A 12,873-nucleotide genomic window follows, 5' to 3' on the forward strand; every position below is an offset into this window, starting at 1 on the left:
CAGCGTGGAGTGCGAGACGGTGACGGCCCGGAATATACAAGGAGCGCCGAGCGCGTACGCAGGCCTCTGATATGTGGGATGATGTGTGTAGCGTCGCGTACCGCCCGCCGCCGCCGCCCCGCCCGATCGGTACAAAACTGGAGCGTACCTACATACGTATATTTATATACAATGTACAATACGATACAAATAATACTAAAGAACTACGGGGCGAAGCACCGGCGGCCGGCGAAGCGATCACCTAGCGCGTCAGTAGGTATACATTCTCACAATAATATACATCGTAACTCGCTCTATATATAACAAACATTACACGAACGCGCACCACGCTCGTCGATAAATAACATAATATACAGCGGAATCGTAGCACTCTTTCGATTCGATAAAAAAATTGACTAGAAAATCTCAATTCGCTATGAGCACTATGTGTGCGCGGGTGGCGAAAAGATATCGGTGGCGCGCCACGCCTCCGCTTCCTCCTCCGCGTCGTACGCCTGCAGGAACGGGTTGGTGGAGCTGTAGCGTGGACTGAGCGCGCCCGCCGCGCCGCGCGCCTCGGCGTTGAGGGTCACGGCCAGTCCCGCAGAAGTTCCCGGGATCACGGACCGCGGCGAGTCGCGCGACCCGTCTCGCGGCGTGCTGTCGCGGCTCTCGCGCGGCGTGGAGCGCGGCGAGCGCGGGGAGTCGCGCGGGGAGGCGCGGGGCGACGATCGCGGCGAGTGCCGCGGGCTAGACGTCGCCGCAGACGACCGCTCTGGCTGTCGCAGTATAGACGACACCGAGCCACCGTGCTTGATCGTGTCGGCCGGGCTGTGGCTGCCCGAGCTGCTACTAGGCGATCCGGGCGAAGACAGCGTTACTTGCCGGGAGCGAGGTGGAGCGGGCAGAGGGCCGCGCAGCGGCGACTGCGGACGATATTGGCCGCCCCTGACTGATGAGAGAACCTGAAATCCGGATTTAAAATCCATAGTGTAGAGAGACGAGTTCCCATACAATTGTGCCTTCGTTCGTGCGACGGTGTTGGCAATGCGTGTGCGTAATACGTACATGTGCGGGCGGCGAGCGGTCGGTTCCGGGCCGACCCGAGAGAGCTGGCGGCGGAGATGCTGCTGATGCTACCGCTGGAGGCCGATATGGACTGACTGAGGGCGGAACTCGGCCTGCATATATATTTGTCGTACAATTAACATTCTCTAGAGGTAATGGTAGAAAGTTACACAATTTTATTTCGGTCACAATGTTGGCACCTTGGGGGACGATGAGTGAGACCGCTGGCGACGCACTGGCTCTGCTTCCACGCAGCCCGAGTGCTGGCTCGCCGCGCCGAACTGTCTACAACCATACATGCGTTAAGGTACCGCTTAGCCATTATTAACAGTGAGTCTGTGTCTAGTGTTCTACTGTAAGCGAAGTGTGTGGCCATGCTTCTACACTAATGCTGTGAATGTCTCCGAGCCAGGTTTTTAAGACGTAAGTTTGAGAACGTAAGGTTACATCTGTTTAAATAATTAAATAATGTATCATCAAAAAATCAGTTTGTCAAAAAATACAGCGACTGATTCCGCTAAATTGTTTTGAATAGTGAATTTGTTTAGTAATATTCCAATGTCAATTGACTAAGTTAGATTTAATTGACTGAGCTTGGAGATGACATTACCTGAACGTTTCGGAGGTGGCCAGATCTGCAGGAGACACTGAAGTACTTGAATCGGCCTCTGATAGTCCAACTCTGCCGGAGGTTGAGAATGCAACATCAGCGGTGGAGCTAGGGCCACCGCAAGGTGATTTGGAGACATCTTGTTGCGGTCCTGTGCGGCTACAACGAGAGCTAAGTGGTCTAAGAGGAAGACCAGAGTCGATCTTGCCGCACGAGGTAAGCATTCCACTATTGAGGCCATGAGACGCGCGTTGCCTTCTTTGTCGTCAGGTAGACATACTCCTTTTAATCAAAAAAGATGACTTAGAACTCATTTTTCAACTCTCAATAATTATATAAGTTTAATTGATAATATACATTATACAAATTTTAGGCATACCCAAAGCATCAACTGTCATCTGGTACAAGCACTTGCTAAACAGTGGCTGTGGTAGCTCTCGTAGATAGTCTTTCAGCAGGCCCGTGATCACATTAATGTCTGGTACGGAGTCGGGGCTCAGTTCAACGCCCCGCGCATTGCGGTCAAATGCTTCTCTGAGGATGCGTTTCTTGTTTGCTGAACCACAAAGTCGGTAAAGGCCTAAAACAAAGCAATGGTGTTAGATAAATGAATTTCCAAAAAAGTGGAGATCACATTTACCACACACTTTAGAGGAAGCGTTGTATTTCAAAGATTTCAATGTACCATAAACAAGAGTATTCACAGAAAATATAATATGTTCCAAACAAAACACTATTGATAGTAATCGTGTTTTGCTTTACTGATGAATTTTAAGTTTCAGTATAGTAATACAGTGGGCAGACGCGACAGTCTATACCTATTGGGAATTTCCCAGGTTTTTTATAAAAAATAAGTGCGCATTTGACCTCCATCTCACCTGATGGAAAGTGACGATGGGGTCGAGGATGTAGCATGCACACCTAAATAATGCCTATTCGTTCTCGCCCTGAAAAGGTCCAAGTTATAGCGTCCCGGGAACAAGTCCGCAGGCAGGGAATTCCACTCCCTAGCCGTTCGCCATGTAAACGTGGAAGCGTAACGCTTCGTGCGAATCCTGGCAATATCCACAACATAGGGCTGAAATCCCAGACCACGACTAGGTCCTCGATGACGGAAAGGGGAAGGCGGAATCAAATTATCAATTCCATCGCACAGTCTCCGAGATATATCCTGTAGAATGCCGATAAGCAGGCAACTCTACTGCGGCATTCAAGGCTCTTCACGCTTGTTTCGCTATTTGATGCAGAATATATTTAAGTTTGCTTTAACCCAGGGGCCTTCCGCTCGCTCCACAACTGTACTAGCTGCAAGGATCTGTAAAGAGTTTTTTGGTGTTTTTTTTTTACTTTAATAGGCTTGCGTTTGACCACTGTCCTAACTGGTAGTAAGTGTAGATTTGTTTGATCTGTGGTGTAGATATGTGTTAACTATAAAATATTTTAGGCAGTTGTAGGTTTAGTAAATAAATAGTTCTACTATTTCAAAACAAAAATTGTTTTACTATTTACGAAATTAAATTACATCCACATTAAATCAAATTCTTGTATTTTCAGGATTGCTACACATGGGAAATGAAACTATTTCTTTTAGTTTAAAATTTTTACATAGAATCGGTAAGTAATATTCTGGTGTATCATTAATTTATTTATTATTTATTATACATATATTATTTAATAATTAATGTACTTAAATATTTACATCGTTTGCCGTCTGATATTAGATTCATTTATGATACAATTGCATAAATAATCACTTATATGAAGGCGCCTTCTTTATAACGATACTATTGTGGTTTAAAAGCGATTGCATCGATGCAATCGCGCGTTTGTATCGGTGCAGTCGCTGTATGTAACCACTCTTAAGGCGCGTCACAACACATGGCGTTTTACTAATTATCTCGCTATCACCAATTATTAAATAGCACATAAATTAATCAAAAACAACAATATTACTTACCAAATCAATATGAATCATTTTAAACTTTAAATTTATGTTCACACAATAAGCGAAGTAGCGAAATGTGAACAACACATCAATGTAAATAAATTTTCAAAGAAAACCACATCTGCGTCTGACATCTTAAATGTTTGACAACCGATTAAATTAAGTTTTGTGATGTAATCGCAACTTTGTGAAACACAGTGTGTGTATGTAACGCATTTAGTACGTTACGTAGTATATGGATGTCGTTGTTGTATTTATAATTGGAAATATTTTAGAATCACGTCAATTGTCCCTGACAGTGACACTTAGAGAGCCATTAAAGAATAATAATAATAATAATAATAATAATAATAACGCACACACTCAACATAGCCCCGCACTAGGGAAACCCTGTGTCGCGGGTGCCATGGACACACATATAGACAACCACAAATTACACCCAAACTCACGAGAGAAATAAATGTAGGCCATACAAATATTTCTCCCGGCCCGGGAATCGAACCTGGGACCTCTGCGTGGCAGTCCGGCATGGTAACCGTTCGGCCACGGAGGCAGTTATATATAGAATAATAATCAATTAACCTTTTCTTTAATCAAATTAAGGTGCACGGTGAATAGTAACGCACTGACAATAAATTTAAGTATCAAAATTCCGTACCAATAATGTCTAAACCTCGTCGTTCTATTTCTTCCACACACCGTCTTACGATGATTGGTACTGGAGGCATGTGTGGAGGCCTAACTTCCCTCGCAACAACCGCTTCTAGCTCAGCTCCAAACAATGGAGGAAGAGATAATCGAGGCGCTGCTGGTCTTCGACGGAATAATTCATGGGGATCTGTGTGTCGTATGCGTACATAGAGTGTGCCTCGAGGCTCCATCTATAAAAACATTTTTCGTTATTCAATAATAATATAAAAAGCCTAAATATTAGAAACAACAAAAACTTGATAGCTTAGAGCCTATTCGCTATAGTTCTTAACAAAATGTCTGTATTGCTTTTATTATAATATTAGACAACAGTTTCAGTCTAACGTTTGAAGTAGAGGGTGACGCATATTTCTATAAAAAAGTTTTGAAGGGTGCTGATGTAATTACAGGCACATGTGACTTGTCAACTTATACAGGGTGACGGGGGCAGTGGTGAGTCCCTCAAACCTTTGCGATTTAAAGTTCTCGAGTGGCAATGGAACTACTTATGAACAGGCGTGTCGCTTACTACCAGGCGCACGACTTGTTCGTCCAGTCACTTCGTATCATAAAAGATATTATAAAAAACTAAACGCCTTTCGAAAGCTGTGTTATCAATGTCTACCTTTAAGAAAAACAATTTATTACCTTGATAGCAAGTTGATGAGAAGCAGCTCTAGATAGCAGGTCAGGTAGGGTAACAGCTCCGCGATAACACAGCTTGTGCCTATGTTGTGGGTCCCATGAGTACACCAAAACGTCCAGCTGCCTGTTGTCCACCAAGTCTAACTCAAATGCTTCATCCCAGTCAAACTGCAGTTCGCCGGTGCGCACCTGATAACAATCACAACAAAGTCAGCATTATGAAATTCATGTTAACATTGTAGTTGATATAAAATTTTGCATCACGATTTATTATTTTCATTTTCGTACTTTACTACAACCGATACTAAACACACAACTTACCACAGTTCTTGCTTTGTGCACTCTGTCGCATTCCAGTACGCAATAAAGATCTCTAGGGGCTGAAGGAGGATGTGCCGGCGCAAGTGGACCAGAAGGTGGGGAACCAGGAGAAGCGCCTGATGGCCCATGTCGCAGTCCACGTCCAGCTAATAGATGTACCCACAATAGGCCCGATATTCCGCCCGCCAACCGGGACAGACCAGTCATGGAGGAGGACAACCCGCCGGCAGCTGGCTTTTCCACTTTATACTTTAGGAACTCTGAAATAGGGTGTGTATTCTCGTTATGAAATATTATTGATAACGTCTAAAGTATCACTTTCCGCCGATTATTGTTCATGTTATTACATAATTTACACACCACTAGGATTGATATCGAGGTGTCGCTGATGTCGCGAGCTTGGAGTCGGCACCGGACTCGGATTGGGGCAATTGAATCTTGATCCCAGTTCAAGCAACTGCCTTACGCGGCGGGCAGAAGGTGAGCCTCCTGTAGGGCCCAATTGTTGCGACGACAGAGATCTTGCAGGTAAATGACGAGGCCGTTCCATTCTTCCTGCTCGGCCAGCCAATCCAAGAGTAGAACCAAACCGACTACCGCTTTCCATCTAAGCAGATAATTTTTCTTTTATGCTTTTATATTTTGAATAATTATAAATACATGAAAAATGTCTCAGTATTAAATGTAACACTGCAATGGAACTAAAAACAAACTCACATTTTTAAGTGCATCGTGAATATTTTCTGCTGAAAAATGAGTAGGAAGTCGTGGACGTAACGTCTCATAGAGCGCACTAGTCGATGGAGCCCGCGACAACCACGCACGATATTCATCTGATGTAAACACTGATGGTGATGATGGCAAACGGCCTAGGACAAAATAAAATAATAAGGACTTTGGAATATGAACTGTAGGAAAGATAAACTAAGGTTGAAAAATGAGTCACCTCTGGAAGAACGTAGATCTAGGCGTGAAGATAATGGTTCTGGTTCATCGTGAAGAACACTTCCTGCTCGTCTGCTTAGGCCTAATCTGTAAATTAAAAAATTGATACAGCAAATTAAGAGTAGCTTAGTACATTTATAGTAAACGTGAGAGAAATGTATTAATTACAACTTACCTCTGTCCCGTTCCCCTTACATCTCTTGGCAATGAATTGAACTTCGATCCAATGTCTCTTCCCAAGGTACTACTCCTGTATCCGCTGAGACCTGAATAATATGGCGTTCTTGTCGGCGCTGTAGCTTCAGTATCAGATGAATAATCTAAACTTCGATTCCTTCTCGATGTACCAAATTTGCTATTGTATGAAGATAATCCCAAACCAGTAGTTCCGTAACCTGTTCCAAGTGTTGAGCTTAATCCACTGCCCGTCAATCCTGAACCAAGACCAGAACTAGCCAACCCTGATCCCACTAAGCTTGAACCAGTCAGTCCACTAAGTCCTGTAGTTGATAAACCAGAAGGCAGACCATGTCCACCAAGTCCAGTCCCAGTTAGGCCCGTACCAGTGAGACCAGAGCCCGTCAGGCCCGTTCCACCAATTACTCCGTATCGTTGATTGTATCTCGCTATGCTCGATGCTAAAAAAATATATTCATATTAATTCTGGTATGGTGTTGAACAAGAGATTTCACAAGATTTTATGACGATGTGCCTACTACCTCCAGTTGCCGCAGAAGCTTTCAAACTTGACCGTAGCAGTGAATGACGCCCGAAGTCCGAATGTGTTTCCGCTCTTGGTAGTTGCTGTTCCGAACCAGAACGAGGTACTCTCCCACCAAACCGTGTACTGAAATGCGGTAACCAATGGTAACCATCGCTAGAACCACAGAACAACTGTGTCTTGAAAAATGTCACCTTTCGCCAAATAAGCTATTGCACTACATTATATCGAGCGGAGGATGCTTACCTGCCAGTATCAGAAGGGTAGTACGAATGAACTTTCTCAGCAAGGCTGTCTAATGTGTTGGGATAGGATCGCTCGTAAGGTACAAAGTGTGTCGCTGATGATTTTGGTTGTTCTGTTATCACTGGCGGTGGAGGCCTATAGCTGTGAAAAAAGATGAAACTGAACGTCTACGAGTAAACATGCCTACCGCAATACTTTATTATAACCGGTAAGAGAAAATGTTAATGTATCTACATTAACGATGGATTACATTATTAAATACTGATATTGAAATAGAAGATCACTGACCTCCACGTAGAATGATCAGATGGAGGCCGCGAGTTGTAATATAAGTCTAAGGCTGTAGAATCGGGTGACAAACCACCAAGTTGCAATCGACTTCTTTCTTCTCTGCCATCGCCCACCGGTCGAACACCACCGCCAGGTCCTCCGGTAGATCGTAGTGTACCATGTCTATTGAGAAAAAAGCTTTAAGCATTAAAAGTTAGTACGTACCGGTAAAAACGCAATCCTTAATTCAAATTCAAATTCAAACCTTATGATGATTATTAATAATTTATTACAAGTGAAATGCTGATAAGATATATTTTTCTGGTTTTTTCGTTTCGTGGTTCTGGTACACGTATATATGTTTTTTTTAATATAATATTAAGTGACGGGATGGACGGGAAGTTGTGCGCCTGATGATGATTCATATGAACATTGTTATCAATAATTATTTAACCTTCTTTTCTTAGCATTCCTCTAAGTGTTGTCATCAATGTCACAATATGTAATTAATCACAGACTAAATAAATACTGTAATTAACCAAACATTTTTTGTACTTGGAAACATAACATTATATAATTCTCTGAGTAAATTGAAACACATAATAAACGTAAATGAAACACTTACTGTGAATAAAGACCATCTCTGCCGTCAAGGCGATCTCTGTCTTCATCATCGCGACAATCCCTTTTTAGTACCACAACTGGCGGTGGTTTGTGCTCCGTGCGAAGTAACGATGGCGAACCAGGCACTGATTTACCTTTACAACAATAAAAAACTACTTAATTTACTTTCCTTTTTAAAAAGAATTTCGGTATCGAGGAAACTCTTACCTTTCCTTTGTCTCGTGCATAATAGTAGTCTTCTAGGTATCGACATAATGATGACCACGTCATCAAGTGACATTCTCCTAACATCTACCAAATTCACGGCAAGGATCTCATCTCCAACCTTCAGACACCCACTGTTGTACACGGCTGATTCCAGTGCTATCCGAGATATGAAAACTCCATCAGACCGGGTGCCACCGTCACCTTCCCTGATATATAACCCCAAAGTTTGGCCGGGACGTTTAACAATTTCCACTAGTTGAACTATGTGGCGTGAGTCCTGCAAATTAGCATAACTAAATGTACATTCAAATAATAGAATTTATTTCAATTCATTCAATTCGAATTATCCTGTTGTATTTTATTTTTGACGCGTATCAAAGAAGTCAATAGATAATAACATGATAATCATCATCTGCGAAGCCATTAAAAATATCAGTATCGTGATTACATAGCCAGTTGCATTGCAGCGTTCGTTTTCATATTGTATTGAACTGTAATAGCAGCCTTCCCACAATAGTATAGCTAAGGTATTGCATCCCAACATCTCCAACAATGCTGCTCTAAATTGCGTTCACATTCCCGACGATCTGGGGCAGGCAGGCTCGAACAATAGGCTACTGGAGTAGTTCTTTCACTGCACTAGGTTACGAGTTTAGCATCCGGGTCAATGGAGCGGCATAAAATACGTGAATAGGTAACTCATCCACTTCTTTGTGTCATACAAGCTACAAGAACTTGAGCGTACGCAATTATTTACTGATACGCAATCTTTGCCTGGCATGATAAATTTTGTATTTAGTTAGGTCCACTCATTACAGTTAGTAATTATATTGTAGTTTCTAAAAGAATCATAAATTACCTGTAGTGCGAAAAATTTCTTGGCGGCTTCTATATTGTTGCGGCCTATTTGTCTCAATTCAAGTATCCGCACGATCATCTCGCCGCGGCGCTCCACCGCCTGTAAACAAATTGGGAGGTGACGTTTATTTAAACGACTGTCAAAGTCATTCCTGCGAAATGAAGCTTAGAAGTATCGAGTATATAACCAAAAATAGAGACGAAATAAGGGCCATCCATCCCTGGCAACTAATCAGGTAAATGAGCCTTATATCACTTTTAAATATAAACTCTCGTTTGCGCTGAAATCACAAATTAGAAAGCTGATATGGTACAGCGCAGCGCCAACAACTGACCTGTGTGTGCGTCTCCGTATATTCCAAAAATGTTCTGCATTTATTGTAATAAAGATAATATCTCTAACAATGCAAATGGTGGTGTGGGAAAAACAGCAAAACAACTAATTGCAAAATTGAATTAGGGTTGGCCAATCGGAGCGCAGTCGTCACCGTAATGATTTGGCAGAATAGTTTTCAAACATATTAAATAACATTTCGTCTCTATTTCTTATATACTTGTTATATACTTGATGCTTAGGAGATAATGCAATAGCATTATTTTTAAGGGCACCTTCCAATATGGAGGTCAGTAGAACCTTCAAAATGGATGCTTATAGAAGCGATGCAGTGGTACTACTACTAATTATCATACAATATTTAACAGCACCGCTGCAGCGTCACTGATCGTCGTCATACGCGCACCACTCTTGCAGTCACAAATTAATGAACTAAACATTACTAAAGCGCCATAGACCACACATGACCCAGAACGTAAATACGTAGATTTAATAAATTTTAATATTTTCCGAAAAATAAAGCTGCACATATAGTTCTTAGGTTTTCGCGATTGTTACACATAGGAAATGAAACTATTTTTCCGGATTTAAATCACGTATATTTGGTTTTTCTAACAAACCGACGTTTCGGGCCCTTCAACCGTGACCATGGGACCTGTAAAGGACCCGAAACGTCGGTTTGTTTGACACAAATATACGCGATTTAAATCGGGAAAACTAGTTTCATTTCCTAAAGCTGCACAGGTTTTTTTAAGTGGCTCCACTCAGATGCGTTCACGAGTCACGAAACAATCCAGCGACCGTGAGTGAAAGTTAAAAGAACTTTAATGAGTAATAAGTAAACGTCGTCGCAAGGAACATGTAACGATTCTGTTGAAAGATAATTTCTTGAATTTGTTTTTTCTACGTATGGATAAATTATTTAGCCCATAATAGATATATCTCTACTTCTGTTTTAAATCATTTACTAGTTAGCAACCTTGCTTTTTGAAATTGCTTTAATTAAAGCTACAAACAGTTCAAGTGTTCCAAAATTTGCTAATTATTTGAAAATGGTATTTTAACTGTCCCATTCATTTTATTTAATGTGGTAACTGGAACTACTAGAATTTCTTTTAACACCTTTAAAGGCATGTACATTATACCTACAACTATGCAACAAAAAATGGGTCCATTCTAATTTATTTAGCAGAGCCCATATATATCGTAAAATTATAAAATACGAAATACTTGTTACGATTTATCAGGATGAATTCATCAACTTAGAGACGGAATTCGTGTTTTATTTTTGTATATTGACCTTCTACTATCTCGTCTCCTAAGCAAAGTAATTTATTGTTGAAACTAAGATAATTGTTATAACACTATTTTAGATACAGACTACGGCTTTTAATTAATAATGAAAATATATAACCCTTTCTTTTACTTCTACCTTCTACCTCTAGACTTAACTCATCAGGAATATGACTTAAACAATCTGAGGCAACAGGCAAAGCCGACGAATCGTATACCGATCCAACGTTGTCATGTGATTGTTTTAATCAATGGAAAGTTCGTCGTATTCAACATCATTAACCCATTTATACATCCCACTGATAGGCACGGGTCTCCTCTCAGGCGAGGGGTCTAGGCCATAGTCCGCCACTCTGTCCCAATGTGGGTTGGGGACTTTACGTTTTCTGAGGGCTGTGAACCTTCTTCTACTTGCAGGTTTCGCCACGATGTTTTCCTTCACCCTGAATAGCTCATGGTAAATTCAAATTAAATCACGCACTTAAATTCCGACAAACTCAGATGTGCGAGCCCGGACTCGAATCCACGGCCTCAACTTGAGAAGCGGTAGGTCAATCCATTACGCTACCACGGCTTCTGATAACCCTTTCAATGTTCATTAATTGAATTTATTGTTTCTTTATTTCATCGCCCCGTTCAGACAAATGTTTTAATTAAAAAAAAGTAGGAAATTAATCTTACCTCGAGCGCCGCGGCCGTGGTCGCGTCGTGATCATTCTCGACCATTTCAATCTGCCTGAATATTTCATTGCTTACACCTGATACCTGCACATTAATGTTTCATTACAATTTAATGCTCGTGTTTCAACTCTGCTCGCTTAATCGAATGTCGTTAATGGATTGGCAATTATGGCAATTACTTCTTTTTTGGAAAGCTTGAACCAAGCATTGTGAAAAGGTTTCGATACACCTAATTAAAGATAACGGGTCAAAACCGGTAGTGCTTCAATTTGAAGACCTCTAAATTACATAGACAATTGTATGCTGAAATGGATCAAGTTAAGTAAATGCTTCACTGAACCAGATTTTACCAGCATACCTTTATACCTCTCTAGACACGCACGGTTATTTGCAGAATGCCAACAACCTCGCAAAATCATGTTACTAACATCATAAAAAACAACTTTTGTTTCATGACTTTTAATAAAGTATTTATAAAGATCGCTGTTAACATTGATGACTCTGTGCGGTAACAAGGAACAAAAGAAAGCGCTAGCGTAAATACCAGTCCGATGCAAAAGCGGGAGCGGGAGTGGGGATCGTCGGAGAGGACGGTTGGACGTTTATACTTACTACCTTACTACCAAATGCAGATCTAAAAACTGTCAGTGTACTTTTGGTACATTTATTATGTAGATATTGTAAAAATGTCATAGAACTAAAGTTGTTGTTTATGATGTTAGTCACAGACCACATAAATGTTAGTAATGCAGTCCTGCGAGGTTGTCAGTATTTTACAAATATCCCCTTATAAATATATATGTGTGTCGTTATATATGTATATGTGTGTGCAATCGATACGAATGCAAGGAGAATTTTGATGACAGGAAAAAATATTATGGTGTTGGTACTGTTGTATGGTAACTCGATACATGTGCGCGCCCGCCGCGTGCTGTGTACGGACACACAAATTCCTACTGTCTCGCGATGCATTCGCGTCGCATAGCGCTGGCCGTCTCACATGCTTTTTATTATTTTGCGAACGTATAAGCCGCGCTGCTATTTTGTATGGAGTTATCATACTTGTCTCATTATACTATGTTGGTACCTTGCGGAAGTCTGGCTGCAGCACGCAGGGCGGAGCGTGGTTGGCGCGCAGCGGCTGCTGCGGGCCGGGTGGCGCGCGCCCGGGTGACGCCGTCAGGTCCGGCGCCGCGCGCCCGTTCTCCTGCAATAGAACAAAATGACACATTTTTACTGTGAAATAATATTTTTACATGGGGTGCACTATAAGTTTCCGAAATGAATAATTAAAAAATACTATAAATGGTCCGAAATGAATTTATTATTTCTCAAAATATTCTCCGTTAGCGTTAATGCACTTTTTTAAACGAATGAACCATTTTTGAAAATATTTATGTCACTCCTCCGTGACAATCTCTGAAACATATCTTTCA

At 41.5% G+C, this 12,873-nt stretch overlaps 1 protein-coding gene across 5 annotated transcripts in view; it reads right to left on the reverse strand.

Annotated features, from left to right (window-relative positions):
* The window catches only part of LOC113236433 (rho GTPase-activating protein 100F), a 72,843-nt gene that overhangs the window by 2,218 nt on the left and 57,752 nt on the right, over window positions 1-12,873 (reverse strand). The window contains exons 2-21 of one of the 5 annotated variants that reach the window (XM_026472491.1): window positions 12,525-12,644; window positions 11,438-11,521; window positions 9,131-9,229; window positions 8,272-8,548; window positions 8,066-8,198; window positions 7,459-7,623; window positions 7,171-7,311; window positions 6,923-7,080; window positions 6,379-6,841; window positions 6,205-6,290; window positions 5,976-6,127; window positions 5,619-5,865; window positions 5,259-5,518; window positions 4,941-5,126; window positions 4,261-4,483; window positions 2,037-2,237; window positions 1,658-1,939; window positions 1,248-1,328; window positions 1,048-1,160; window positions 394-944 (exon numbers count right to left, since the gene is read on the reverse strand). In XM_026472491.1, coding sequence (XP_026328276.1) covers window positions 423-944; window positions 1,048-1,160; window positions 1,248-1,328; window positions 1,658-1,939; window positions 2,037-2,237; window positions 4,261-4,483; window positions 4,941-5,126; window positions 5,259-5,518; window positions 5,619-5,865; window positions 5,976-6,127; window positions 6,205-6,290; window positions 6,379-6,841; window positions 6,923-7,080; window positions 7,171-7,311; window positions 7,459-7,623; window positions 8,066-8,198; window positions 8,272-8,548; window positions 9,131-9,229; window positions 11,438-11,521; window positions 12,525-12,644 — 3,993 coding nt within the window. In that variant the 3' untranslated portion in view covers window positions 394-422. Of the gene's footprint in view, window positions 1-282; window positions 945-1,047; window positions 1,161-1,247; window positions 1,333-1,657; window positions 1,940-2,036; window positions 2,238-4,260; window positions 4,484-4,940; window positions 5,127-5,258; window positions 5,519-5,618; window positions 5,866-5,975; window positions 6,128-6,204; window positions 6,291-6,378; window positions 6,842-6,922; window positions 7,081-7,170; window positions 7,312-7,458; window positions 7,624-8,065; window positions 8,199-8,271; window positions 8,549-9,130; window positions 9,230-11,437; window positions 11,522-12,524; window positions 12,645-12,873 lie in introns of those variants that run through there. The other 4 variants (XM_026472493.1, XM_026472492.1, XM_026472489.1 and 1 more) reach the window with 4 other exon arrangements.

This window comes from Hyposmocoma kahamanoa, unplaced genomic scaffold (assembly GCF_003589595.1).
Source record: "Hyposmocoma kahamanoa isolate Upper Pololo Valley unplaced genomic scaffold, ASM358959v1 92, whole genome shotgun sequence".
Classification (NCBI taxonomy): Eukaryota; Metazoa; Arthropoda; class Insecta; order Lepidoptera; family Cosmopterigidae; genus Hyposmocoma; species Hyposmocoma kahamanoa.